We start from the raw sequence: 14,509 nt of genomic DNA, 5'->3' as shown, positions 1-14,509 counted from the left end.
TGGGATGGAGGGAGGTGGTGGGTGGAAAGAATAGTGAAAAAGGTAGCAGTTGTTCTACAAAGAAGAATTAGGGCCTGAAATTCAGTAAGGTATGGACCGTAGAAAGGAGGGGAAAGATCTACATACATCACAGAAGTGAGCATGGAGGAGTGGAGGTGAACAGTGAGAAAAGCAAAAAGTCAAAGGTGACTCGCCCGGAGGACTTGAAGAATGGCAGCGTCATTGAGATGCAGTGGGAGGTCTGGAATGAGGTCTGATTTGAGGAAGAGAGTGGGGGCTTTGGTCCTGGATATAAAAATGTGGCTGGGGCTTTCCTGGTGCCTCAGATGGTAAAGAATCTGCCTGCAATGCGGGAGACCCAGGTTCGACACCTGGGTCAGGAAGATCCCCTGAAGAAGAGAATGGCAACCCACGCCAGTATTCTTGCCTGGCGAATTCCACAGAGGAGGCTGGTGAGCTATAGTCCATGGGGTTGCAAAGAGTTGGAAAAGACTGAGCAACTAGCACATACACATATACTGATGTAAAAGATGTTAGTGAATAGCTGAAGATTCAGTTCAGTTTAGGAGAGAGGATGTGACTAAAGGCACATATTTCCAAGTCTTTTTTTTTTTTCTTAATCAAGGTAACAGCTGAACAGAAATATTACCTGTCATGGAAGGTTTACTCATGAATCTCTTTAGATGGCAAATTATCAACTTTACAAACTTTCTCTGTCTTTCTCTCTTTCAGCAATTTCAACCATCTTTATGTAAATTTCTCCCAAATCTACACTTAAGTTCCCCAAGTTCCTCCTAAACTCTAGATTAGCATTCCACCTCCTAGCTGGCACTTCTGCTGTTGCTATTTTACACTTGCTTCAGTTCAGTGTCTCTAAATTCAATGTATCTAAAACAGAATTAATTATCTTTTTCCTCAATGGCATTACCAAGCAGCCACAAGTTTTCCAGCCTAGAAATCTTGGAGCCATCTTCAACATCTCCCCCTCTCTCACTTCCCACATCCAGTCTGTTACCAATTCTTATGTTTCCCACCTCCACTGAGCTTTCGGGATCTGTGCTTTTCTTTCTATAAACTGTGCTCACGTTTTTGAAATCTTACTTCATGATTAACGATGATCTCACCATGGTTTCCAAGTCTCAAGACTCTTCCTGGGCTAATTCATGATATACACAGTTGCTAGGCTCATCTTTTTGAAATAGGAACCTGATCATATTACTTGATACTCAAAAACCATAGGGCCTTCCCAGGTGGCTCCGTGGTAAAGAATCCACCTGCCAATGCAGGTGATGCAGGAGACACAGTTTTGATCCCTGGGTCAGGAAGATCCTCTGGAGCAGGAAATGGCAATCCACTCACTATTCTTTCCTGGAAAATTCCATGGACAGTGCAGTCTGGAGGGCTATAGCCCAAAGGGTCACAATGAGTTGGACATGACTGAACATGCATAAGCACCAGCAAAAACTGCAGGTGGTCACAGTACAATGTCTAAGCAAGCTTCCATGGTATTCACGCCTTACATAATATGACTGGACGAACTTTCAAGCTTTTTGTCTTTGAGCTGTTGACTTTGTACCCTTTATGCCATTGTTTTCATTTGAATCCTTGCAAAAAAAAAACTTTTCTTTTTGAATTTTCCTTTTTGAGTTAATGATATTTCTCCAGTCAGAAATGCCCACCCTACCACCTTTTAAAACCACAAACATTGGTCCTTTTTCCAAGATCCTATTCAGCATTATTCCAACTTTTAGAGACTTTCTTCAAATCTCATAGTTTGAGTGAATAGCTCCCCTTTCAGCACTCAAATATGGGCTTCCCTGATGACTCAGTGATAAAGAATCCTCCTGCCAATGCAGGAGACGTGGGTTTGATTCCTGGGTTGGGGAGATGGCCTGGAGAAGGAAATGGCAACCCACTCGAGTGTTCTTGCCTGGGAAATCTCATTACAGAGGACCCTGGTGGGCTACAGTCCATGGGGTCACAAAGAGTTGGACACAACTTAGTGAATGAACAACAGCAGCAGCAGCAGTCAAATAGCACTTATTTCTCGGACTTGGCACTTGTTTCCTGTTGAATATGAGTGCAGAGGAATTCAGAGGAGGAATGCATCCCCTTTAGTGTAAGTGTCTACAGAGAGTTTCTGTCAATAAAGAGATAGTACTTGAACTGTACCTTGTGAATGGCACGCACTTTGGTTATCACCAATGTGAGAGAATGTTCCATAGGTGAGACTGGTATAGGGAAAAATTTGTAGAACAGAAAATAAGATGTGTGACAATGAGTAGACTTGTTTGGCTAGTAAAAGAAAGCTACGTTAGAGGAATAGTGGGAAAGAAGGCTGGGAAGGAACAGAGAGTCTATAAAGGATTATGGAAAGCTAAGAACTTTGGACTTCATCCTCTAAAAGAATGGTACTTTTTTTTTTTTTTTTTTTTTGAGAATATGTTGAAAACAATGAGCTTTCACTCCCCAGAAAATTCACTTAACTTAATGTACTCAAATCTATTCAAGTCATTTTAAGTTCACTGGCCCCTGTAGCCAACCCACAAATCCAAGATTAAGGAATTTTGCTCTAGGCAATGGGAAGCCTGTGTGAAGCTTTGAGCAGAGACTCCATGTGATGAAAGAGGGTTTTAGGCACATCATCCAAGAGAAGTGCACAGAATAGACTGTGGTGGGGGTGGAGCATGGGGAAGTGGGGTGTGTATGTGCAATTAGCTGACTTCTAAAATACATGGATGAGGTCATAAGGGCCTGAACTTGGGTGGTTGGGCAGGAAGTGATGATTATGGGAGAAGCTTTGAAGGGAAAGCCAATCTGGTGACTGATTAGATACTGAGGCTGGAATTGAGAAAAGGGCCAAAGATAACTGTCAACATTTGATGTTGAGTGGCTGGAAAAAAGACGGTCTCATTCTTAGAAATAGCAATCAGAAGGGGAGCTGGTTTTAGAGGGGAAATGGTTAGTTCATTTTAGATATCCTGACTGTTTTATGATTTTGGGTGGGGGACGGTTCCAGCTCTAGAGTATGGTCAGTTAGATATTTGTCTTCAGACCCAAGTTAAGTTTAGGATAAGGCCTAATGTTAGAAACTAGATAATGACACATTGGGCAAGTAGACATACAGTAAATTTTACTCTTAATTAAACCACAAATGTTCAAAAGAAAGCTAAAATCATAATTTAAAGTAATATACTTTGTTTATTAAAAATATCACCAAAATCTATCTTATAAGACTTAAGGGGATCAGTAAAATAATGCAAATTGTCTTGAGAAAATATGGAGAATAAATGACCAGTTACATAAATTACTTTAAAATTTGTACTTTGCTTTGGGCACACTAACAGGAAAACAGGGGGAAGAGGTATAAGTTAAAGGATAAGACCTTTAAACTGGACACGAGTCAAGGGAACCATTAGACATCGATCTGGCCTCTTGTCAGCCCAGCCTCCAGGACCCCATGTTCTGGTAAGAGCATTTTGTTTTCCTCTTGGTGAATTACCACTTGCCATTCACCATTTCATAAATTTATTTCCATCTGTTTTTCATGAGGTAACTTTTAGAACAGTTGACTGGCTTTCACCAAATTTGGCATAATAATAAAAAATGCTATCAAGACATAATCCTAGTAAAGTTTAGGGGCATCTCAAAACAAGAAAAAAGCTGTTGATAATTAAAAAATCATATGAGAATTAAAAAATCAGTCTCCTCATGAGACTGATGAGACTAAATGAATCCACCTACATTTCAAGGTAGAGGACCGAATGAATAAGAGCTCCTGTTCCCTGAGTGATTCATTAGGGAAATTTTCTTCACTGTATGACTGCTAAAAATACACTAGTAAAGGCACTTCATTTCTGACAAGTATCATTGTGGTCAAGAATCAAGGGGGAGGCTCATTAGTTTCAATATCTGTTCAATTTACCAGCAAAGTCAGAACCAGGGAGTCAAACCCAGCTTCCACCTGCTGCATGACTTTGCAAAGAATAGACGGTTGCTGAGGCAGAAAGGGCAGCTCACCCCTTACCTGCAGTGGACCACCACGGGCCCTCGGCCCGAGGAGGCCAGCCTGTCTTCTTCCACGTCCAGCATGAGCTGCAGAAGTGGCTGGGCGCTATCCGGAGTCTTGTGATCGGGCCATGAGGTGTACCAGTAGTGTTTCACACGCTGGGTGTGACTTCCTTGCTGAAAATAGAAACAGCCACCAAGCGCTTCGTTTACTTGTGGAACTAAGAGTCATCCAAACCACAATACTAAACGCTTTCTATCACTGCCATCTTGCTTGCTCCTCACTTGCAGGTGGCAATAAAATCTAGGAGACTTTTGACGAATATTCTTTCAACCTGAGAAAAATTTACTGTAAATATGCTGATGTCAAAATCTGACAGTCTTGCTTCAATTAAATGAGAAATATATATATATACACGATATATATTTAATATAGAAAACATACATATGTTTGTAATTTATGATCATGAACATAATGGTAGATGAATAAATGGCCAAGAAAGAATTGGGATATAGTGCGTTTCCTGTTCTTTGAATGCTCCTGACAGGTTATTATAAACATATTGACCAGTATAAGAATGCTTAATTTTATCCTCAGTCACTCTCATGACTCTACACTCACCCTAAATACCAGTGCTTAATAGCAGTGAGGAATCCCTGGAGGAAAGGAGGGTCCATGCAGTCATCTCAAAACCAAGCTGGGGCCCGGCATAGACTAGACACTAGAGAAGGCATGTTGAAGAACAGGTTTCTCCAAGTGCCTTCCTATCATGAATTTCCCACCAAAACCCATCAGTGAAGCTCTGTCTCTCTTTTTCTTTGTGATGATTCTGTCCCAGCAGTGGGGTTCTAGATAGAACTGGAATCTTTGGGATGATTGCTCTCTAGAAGTAAAAACAATACCAACAATACCATGGCAACATCCCTCAGCATTTGCTGTCCAAAATTTAAGTAAGATAAATTTTCTATGACATAATCTGGTCTGGGAAAGTCCCTATAAATGACTGTAACTCCAAGTTTTGGAAGATCTCAACAACACTTCAGGCTTTTCTTGCCTCCCACAACCACCCACGGGTACAGATTTTCCCTTTCACAGTTTCCAGGCCTTACTTAAATCTGGTGAGACAAAGTGACATTAAAAAAAGAAATCATGGTAACACCTCCAGCACAAGCCTTTAGTCCTTTAGTTAAAGGTGTTCAAAAGGTTAAATCAGAGGTGTTATATGAATGCAAATTAAAAGACCATAGTACCTTACTTAGTGGATTTCTTTAATGTCTACTTAATTATTCCAGAGTGACAGTAGCTGACAACAAAATACATAAGGGAGTGATTATAATTTCCCCTTGATCTTGACATTATTTAACTTGGTTAAATTGAATCTGCAGTTCTGAGGACAAAAAAGTTCAAAATAAAAATGCAGTCCTCCAAAACCTTCCACTCTGTAGACTGCTGCAGCTCCATATTCTTACCTTTAAGACAAGGTTTCGAACAGTATAGTTATCGCATTCATTTACACTGATAACCAGAACCTCAACTTTTCCATATATTCCTCTCTTTTCTGGCCAGTAAAGCACACATTTCTGGAGGAGGGGAAAGAAGAACACAGCAAATATTAATGGTTTTCATTGGCCTTGAAGCATTTTTCATTCAAGCATCTCAAAAGTTTCTATTTAGTTAAATAAAATAAATCAAGTATCAATTTTAAACATTCTGTAAATGAGCTAAAACCACCAAACTATACATTTTAAATGGGTAAACTTTATAGTATACATATATATGCATGTGGTGCTCAGTTGTGTTCAACTCTTTGCAGCCCCATGGACTGTAACCTACCAGGCTCCTCTGTCCATGGCATTTTCCAGGCAAGAATACTGAAGTGGGTGCCATTTCCTCCTCCAGGGGATCTTCCCGACCCAGGGATAGAACCCACATTTCTTCTGTCTCCTTCGTTGGCAGGAAGGTTTGTTTGTTTGTTCACCACGAGTGCCACCTGGGAAGCCCATACTATGTATAGTATAAATTACACGTCAATCAAGTTTTTTTTTTTTTTTAAACCAACACTATTGCTATTAATCTCATACAAAAAATAATTAAGGCAAAATTTCTCAAATCCCCACAGAGAAATTAAGGGCTAATTCAGAACTGAATTAAGAATTAGGAAACTAAGATCCAAATATTACAGTTCATCATGCAATGAACAAGGTGGAAAAAAAATGTTCTCCCACTATGATTGAGGCAAGTCACATTTGCTTGGGGCTTCCCTGGTGGCTCAGATGGTAAAGAATCTGCCTGCGGTACAGAAGACAAGGGTTCAATCCCTGGATTGAGAAGATCCCCTGAAGAAGGGAATGGCTACCCACTCCAGTATTCTTACCCGGAGAATCCCATGGACAGAGGAGCATGGCGGGCTACAGTCCATGGCGTCGCAACGAGTGGGACACAGCTGAGTGACTAACACTTTCTCATTTTCACACATTTCCTGCTTCATCAAACTAATGTCTCTAGTAAGAGTATCTGTAATGTATTAGATGCCACAGAATGCAGTCTCCCCTGTATGTAAAGTAGACATAATGGCCATTAATATATCTGTGGTACTGTATTTTCCAGGACTAATTTTCTTTTCACCTATGGGATCCATTGAAATAAATGTGTAGCAAAATTATTTTTAAAATTTTTATGAAGGATCCTCTTTGAAGGGTTTAATAGCAGTAATAACAATTATATTGCAAACAAGAAAACATGATATGATGGATAAGGTGCAAGCTTTGGAGTTAAAGAGCCTGGGACCAAATTTTGGTGCTACCATCTATCTGTGAGTCCATAAACAGGAAACATAAGCTCTCTCTGGCCTCAGTTTCCTCAAGATTTAATACATGGAAAGCACTTAGGACAAAACCAGGCATACAGTAAGCATTCAAAACTTGATATTATTATTATTGTTATTGTATTTTACAACTAATGGATTATGGGATGGGTTTTTGATCTACAGTGATTCGATCATTACTTAAATATGCATTAGATCATGCGTCAAATATATTATTTTTATGACATCATCACATTATTTAAAAAACTACAAAATGAGTTTCAAACATACATATAAACTCATATTATTTATTCTTTTGCCTTTTAAACAACCACAAAAGAATTATTACTTTTTTCACCACATATTTTAATGTCTAAGAATAAAAGTGTGAAAGTTAATGCTTTATTTTCAGTGCCCAGGGAAGTAATTTAATTTTAGAAATATTGTTTAAATAGAGTTCATCATTTTCTTTCAAACACACATGGATATTGATAAAGAAATTTTTTCACTTATTGCCTTCAGTTAGGGATCTTTCAGTCCTCAGGACACTTGTTTCTTTACATCTATGTCAAAGTCATATGACCACACTTAAAAATAATTAAGTTCTTATAGATTTAAAAGAGCAACAGCAAAAAAATTACAGAATTACAGAACTAAAGGAAAAGACATGTAACATATCAGAAACACACCTCTGGGGCTCTATCATGCTAAGTACCAAATGCTGTCTGTGACAGAGCCACAAGGAAGTCGCTTTATCTAGTGGAATCACTGTTTTTCATCCACTACAATAAAAACACATTTGCCTCCTCTACATTTTGGGCCTTTTCCAAACAAAGTAAATCATTTTCACCTCTATTTCCATGCCATTCCATCCCCAAGAGTATCAAGCTATAAGGCTATCAGGCTTAGTCTGGCTAATATAACATTAACATTTTAAAACAGAGAAACCTTCAGCAGAGGGAATTATACTCAAAATCTTGTAATACCCTCTAATGGAAAATAATCTAAAAAAGAATCATACATATATCTGTATAACTGAATCACCTTACTGTACATCTGGAACTAACACAGCAATATAAATCAACTATATTTTAATAATTTTTTTTAAAAAATAGCAATCTTTAAAAAAATAAAGCAATGTCTTTCCCTCCTCCTTTACAAATTGCCAAATGTCTGAAATTTCCCCGATTTGTTAAAGATAATCATACTAACCAAATTGCCTGGTTGCTTTCAATGGAGCATCAATTATTTCGCTGCAAGACCCGGGCTATTGTGTGACTTAAAGCCCATGCCTCCTGGATGAATCCAAGAAGAGTAACAAAGAATCTTGCAAAAGGTATTGGACAAAGGAAGAGGCATTCAGTGGCCCAGCAGTCAGGCATACGTGCCCCATTGTCCAGCATCGGGTCTGAGTAGCAGGCCCCTCAGCGAGAAGGTGGCTCTTGAAACTGGTAAGAAAAACTGCCAGGCAGGAGCTCTCAGCTTGCACCCTGACTCTTACCAATACAATCCAGGCTTGTGCACCTACTTGATAAATGGAAGCCCTGCTTGCTTCTCTCCGGAGCTTGCCGGGGCCCTCCTGAATGTTTTTCTTGACTCTTTACCAAAAATGCAATTGGCAGCCGGCTCCCAGTAGACAATGTAATGTGACTTGTTCATTCAAACAACCCTTAATTAGCATCCCATCTCCTTTCTGAGATACAATAGCTTATTTTTATACACTGAATACATTTTCCTCCTCTTTAAGGAGGATGTAGAAAAAGAGACCAGATAAGTGTGGGCGCTTTTGAATATGAGGTGAGCGAGAGCTGCAAATGTGGTTGTTTCTAAGGGCATCAGTTCACATTTGAATTATTTTTGTGAGCAGCTTTTTCGGGTTTTTTCATTGTGGTGTTAACAATGATATGAAAAAGGAAAATGCAAGGAAGGAAAATGCTCTCTTAAAGATAATATTGTGAAATCACACTAATTGTGGGTAATTCAAAATAGCACGCTATGTAGCAGAATATAACCCCAAATCATCACTATTCTGTTAGCTGGGCCGATTCTTTCAGTAAAATTATCTATTAATTCTAAGAATTCATAATTTGGAGGACAAAGAGGTTTCCAGAAGGTTATGTGTCTCTTGTACAAACAAGTAATTAGTGAACCTTGACTGTAAAGATCCTGGACATCAACCAATTTTTCATCATCAGTGGTTTACAGCAAAAATAGAATGCAGTGCAAAGCAATGCAAATCCATGTTTTTATAATCTATTTCTTTTTCTTTGATCATCCCTCTCACTCTCACCACATTAGGGTTATTTGTGTATAAAGAAGAAGCAAGTCTAGCTAGTATATTAGTTGCCCGAAAAGAAAATCTATTTTTCAGTCACTTTCTTTTTAAATTCTATGCATTTAAAATCAAAGAGATTTTTTGCTTTATGAGCGAAAGATGTATCATCACATAGGAAGTGGCTGTAAATAAACAAAGAGATACTTAGTTGCAGTTGGGTTATATTTGCATAAAAGAGAATGGATCAGATTGTCTAAAATTATTATGGTTTTAGTTACTCTAATTCTTAGTATTCCACCGAGTATTACTAACATAGATGCAACAATTTAATATTAAAAGCATCTTCACCAAAATATATCATTTAATCCCTTCCATGATCATTTATGTTAAGTAGAACAGAGAGTAGATATTGTTATTGTTATTATTTTTTTTAATAATGTTACAGCTAAGAATACTGAAGTTCAGGTGTTTTGGTAGGGAACATCCTCTTGGAGCCAAGACCCTTTGAGCAAATATCACTTTATAAACTCAAGCTTTTGTGTTTGGATTTCTGCTCCAATAACCAACTCTTTCTATACCATTAACCAATACTCTTCCTTCCCTCTGTAAAATATGCTGATAATGGAACACTGAATGCCCTCCATCCACTCTCTTACTAAGTCCAGTACTTCTGTCACTGTCTGCTGAGCTGTATGTTAGTACGTGGTATTTGTATCCAAACCTTTTAAGGACAGCTGCATTCATTTAATGAAACTTTACATAAATTCATGAAACATAAGGGTAATAAGAAAAAAAGAATTGTTTCATGAAATAATTGTGTGAGTTAATTAGGTTTTCATCCGGGGCGGGGAATTGAATCAGTAAAGAAAACAGCATGCAAATCAGGTAGAAACGAGACTTATGAAAGAGCAAAGTTTGGAAATATAGACAGAATTCTGCATTCGTATGGTTTTATAAACTTTTTTATGTTTTCTCATTTTAAAGAAACTGAAATGGGACATTTTAATGATATATAAAGGGCAGGAATTACACAAACTACATCACCTGGAGTCAATATTAAAAATAATAAAAGACTGTCCCATAATAAAATAATGAACAAGTCTGAATAGGAACAACTGCACCTGTTTTAGGACAAAATAAAAGAGCTTTTTGCTGTGTTTGCGTCTCTACTCTGACGTTTTTGGATTATATGTGTCAAATAAGAGGGCTTCTAACTATAGCTAGAAATAAAGCAAGTTACAGCAATTGAATGGAGAACAGCTGAATTAAAAATTAGGGTGCCAAATTTTATCTGGAATGTAAGCATGTTTAGAAGAACAGTGAGTAATTTTTCTTAGGGACTGTCAGCCTCAGAATTCCTGGCCACTCATAATTGCTTGTGCAGCGTAACTGTCCAGCCCCCGGTCATTCAGGAAATGAGCTGAGGCTGCTGGGCAGTGCTGGGCAGTGCTGGGTTAGGCTCTAGAAACCAAATATCTAATTCTGATCCTCCAGAACAGCTGAATACCAGTCAATGGGTCTCCACTCTCCTTCAACATGACCCTCCCTGACCTTGTTGACAGACACTCTGACTATGGGACTTTGCTCATTTATTTCCATGCTTGGTACAAAGAGTGAATCCTCTTGTCCACCCCACGCTTCACAGACTGACCTCTAACTTGAGCATGACTCCCCCAATCACAGCTCCAATCCACAATTTCAAATTGTCCACTACTTTGAATGAACAGACTTGGCACTTATTCTTTAAACTAAGTCAAAATGCTTATCCTTCTCCTCGTTCCTTCTTAGAATGGTTAGAGATTTTAAACCAGGGCTGTAAGCAATCCTACATACTGCTCTCTGGCCACAATCACTGCTTGGATTGGAACTTTCTCCCTTTTCACCCTAACTAGGAGGATGACTTGAGGAGGGTATGTAGAGAGGGGAGAGGGAGGAGTTGGGAGTCAGGCTGCTGGCCATTTAGCCTGGGCAGGTTGCTTAACTGCCCTGGACCTCAAGGTCTTCTTTCATTGAGTTTTACAAATAAGCTTACTGTAAAGATTGATTTCTAAGCACTCTGTTAGTGTTCAATAAACATTAGTTATTTGGAAGATCAAACAGCCCAGTTTCTAGAATTTCTAGGTATATTTGATGAACTTTCTAGATTATCTAACTTAAACTCTAATCTTTTTAGCTAATAATAGTTGAGAAGATATAGCTTTATTTCATGGATTTAGAATATAACATAGTATAATTAACATTTAATTACTAGTGTTTTATCAGGAAAATTTATTTTCTCTTTAAATGTACAGTTTAAAAAGATCTACTTTATTTTTAACTATAATTTACTTACAAACCGATCATTTCCATCTGAATACCCATCAGATTTCATGATGAAACTTAAGGTAAACATGGGATATACTTGATTAATATTTATATTGCAAAAAAACACACCTGTTTTGGATGTATTTAATTAAATAAAGTCATCTATAGTCGCTGTGATTTGACTTAAGCTATTACTTAACTTCTATAAATTCATAAGATTCTTATAGGCTGCCATATATCATTTTAAAATGATCTCCTGATCTTGGTATAAACTGTATTCCATCTCTCTTACTCTACCATATGTTTTCTCCACCCCTCATAAGACCTAACACTGTACCTATATCTAAGATTTTAAATTTTTGTTTCTTGTTTACTGTGTCTCCTCTTTTAGATTCTAACTCTATGAAAGAGGGATCTTTGACCATTTTGTCAATAAAGATATAATCCAAGTGCCTACACTGGTACTTGATGGTTGATAGTTGATAAATATCTGTTGAATGAATGTATACACACACACCACTGGATGTTTTATAAAGAAGAACTAAGTACTAAAAGTCATCAAGGTTAGCTGGAGAATTCTAGATGCTAAAGTTAATGGCAGTAGTGTAGTGATAGTTACTCAGTCATATCCGACTCTTCGTGACTCCATGGATTATAGCCCTCCAGGCTCCTCTGTCCATGGAATTTCCCAAGCAAAAATATTGGAGTGCTTAGTCACTTTAGTCATCTCCAACTCCTTACGACCCTATGGAACTTAGCCCTCCAGGCTCCTCCATACATGGGATTCTCCAGGCAAGAACACTGCAGTGGGTTGCCATTCCCTTCTCCATGGGATCTTCCCAATCCAGGGATCAAACCTGGGTCTCCTCATTGCAGGCATATTCCTTGCCAGCTGAGCCACAGGGAAGTCCAAAGATGATGATACAGTTAGATATATTTCTGGGAAACACATTGGGAATATATTTTTTCAAAAGTTCTTATCATTTAGTCAGGCTATTTCACAGCTAAAAATATAAATTAATAGTGAAAGATGTGGATAAAAAGACTAGAAATGACTTTATCTATTAATAAGGAAATTATTACATACATTTTAGCATCCATACGGTGAAATTCTAGCAGTCATTTAAAATCATGTTTTTGATGAGTTATTAATGATATGGAGAACACTCGTAATGTTAAAAGCAGAATATACAAAGAACCGTCTTTCATCCTCTGTATTCTTCAGCAAAATGTAACATTCCAGGCCCATCTCCCTTCACTCCCTACTATGCTCAAACCACACCAAACTGCCCAGCATGCTCTGTGGTGTCGTGTCTGCCTCTGTCTGCTATTGCTTTGCCAGATTTATGTTCCTTGTGCATCTACTTACTCTGTAGGTCCCTACTGAAAAACTGTAAGGCACCATAAGGGCTATTTGGACGAAGAAGTGTAGTTAAAATAATCTTATCCATAATTTTATCAGTTAGAGAAAGGAAGAGAATGAAATTGGGGAATACTTAAAATACGATTTCATTTTGCTTTTTGAGGTTAAACTGCTTGCAAAGCGCTGAATAGGTCAATGGCAAAATAGGGTTTTTAAGTATTTAAGTCACATAGCTGAACTCAGATGAAAGATGTAAGTATTAAGACAGAATATGGCAGCGTTAAGCACTCGAGAGAAGTATTTTGTTAGGCCAGATCGCCAAGTAATGCCCTCACTTCATGAAAGATAATTCGGTGTCTTACTCCTCCTTGAAGCCAACCGTGGCTACTTTGTCTTTTAATGTCTTGCGTCCTTATTTATGGGCTTCCCAGGTGGCTCAGATGGTAAAGTATCTGCCTGCAGTGTGGGAGACCTGGATTTGATCCCTGGGTTGGGAAGATCCCCTGGAGAAGGGCATGGCAACCCACTCCAGTATTCCCGCCTGGAGAATCCCATGGACAGAGGAGCCTGGTGGGCTACAGTTCACGGGGTCACAATGAGTCAGACACGACTGAGCAACTAACACTTTACTTTACATCCTTTATTTAGCCCATTTATTATGTTGGAGCATGATGAGTACATGAGCTTTGGAATCAAATAAACCTGGACTAAAATTGGGACTCCATCACTTACTAACTTTGAGACTATAGGCAAATGATTCAACCTCTGACCTTCCTTTCTCATCCATAACATAGGTAGAGTAAATCTTGCTTTGTAGAGATAGAGTGAAAATATACTGAATTAACATATGAACTGTGCTTACTATATGCATTCAACAAACGGCAGTCGGTGGAAAATATCTTCCACCATACGCATAATATGACCAACATTCATAGCCACTTCTTTCCTAGAGGAAAGTCTGAGCTAGTTGGAGGGCTTTGGAAACAGAAATGCTGTTTATACTGATCTAACTCTAGCTTTTCAGGTTTTAGCTGCTGTCTTCTCTAGTTAAGCAATAGTTCATGTTAAAAGCTTGAACACTGTGTTTTCAATGTTTTATTTCTTTCAAGAGGAATTCCTTCCTTGAGATTTACCTAAATGAAGAAATCAAACTTACCAGCAATAAAAATTGCTTCTCCTTTCTCACAATAGATGAGAACTGATTTGTCAGCTTTATTTTAAAATTTTTTTGTCTATTCTTATTTAATAAAGTAACTATGAGAACATTGTGATTATTGAATAAGAGCTGGCAATTCTTTTTTTCTTTTATTTGTTTATTAGAAAGTAGGAAGGTTCATGAAAATACAAAGCCTGGGAATTTCTAAAGATAACTCCACCCTCACATATTTTTGGAGGAAATGATTTTTGTCTATTTCAAACAATGACGCTTAACACAATTGAAAGTTGGCACATTTTTGGTAAACAGCATCTTCCTGGCAGTGTGAAGTCTACTGCCTATTTCTTTTGAGCCAGACTTTTCAGTATCATTTTGATTTGTAAAACATCAAAGTTTCTTTCACAGTGTTCTTTGTACATCTTTACAGAATCTGGATGGAAAGGAATTTTCATTTTAATTTAATGAGCAATCAATAATAACAGAAGTCAAAATCTTTATTGCAATATTTGGAATATGCCTGGCCACAGGAAAATACATGTAGCAAAGTACACACAGAAGTGTAACATAATGTATCAATATTTACTTTGATATTTCCAGAA

At 38.0% G+C, this 14,509-nt stretch overlaps 1 protein-coding gene across 1 annotated transcript in view; it reads right to left on the bottom strand.

Annotated features, from left to right (window-relative positions):
- Positions 1-14,509, bottom strand: part of PTPRR (protein tyrosine phosphatase receptor type R) — a 264,879-nt gene that overhangs the window by 23,181 nt on the left and 227,189 nt on the right. Inside the window, exons 11-12 of the mRNA XM_065932177.1 lie at positions 5,479-5,589; positions 4,028-4,185 (exon numbers count right to left, since the gene is read on the bottom strand). Coding sequence (XP_065788249.1) covers positions 4,028-4,185; positions 5,479-5,589 — 269 coding nt within the window. The remainder of the gene's footprint in view (positions 1-4,027; positions 4,186-5,478; positions 5,590-14,509) is intronic.

Source organism: Muntiacus reevesi, chromosome 4 (assembly GCF_963930625.1).
Source record: "Muntiacus reevesi chromosome 4, mMunRee1.1, whole genome shotgun sequence".
In the NCBI taxonomy this organism is placed as follows: Eukaryota; Metazoa; Chordata; class Mammalia; order Artiodactyla; family Cervidae; genus Muntiacus; species Muntiacus reevesi.
This window is presented reverse-complemented; position numbering and strand designations above follow the sequence as displayed.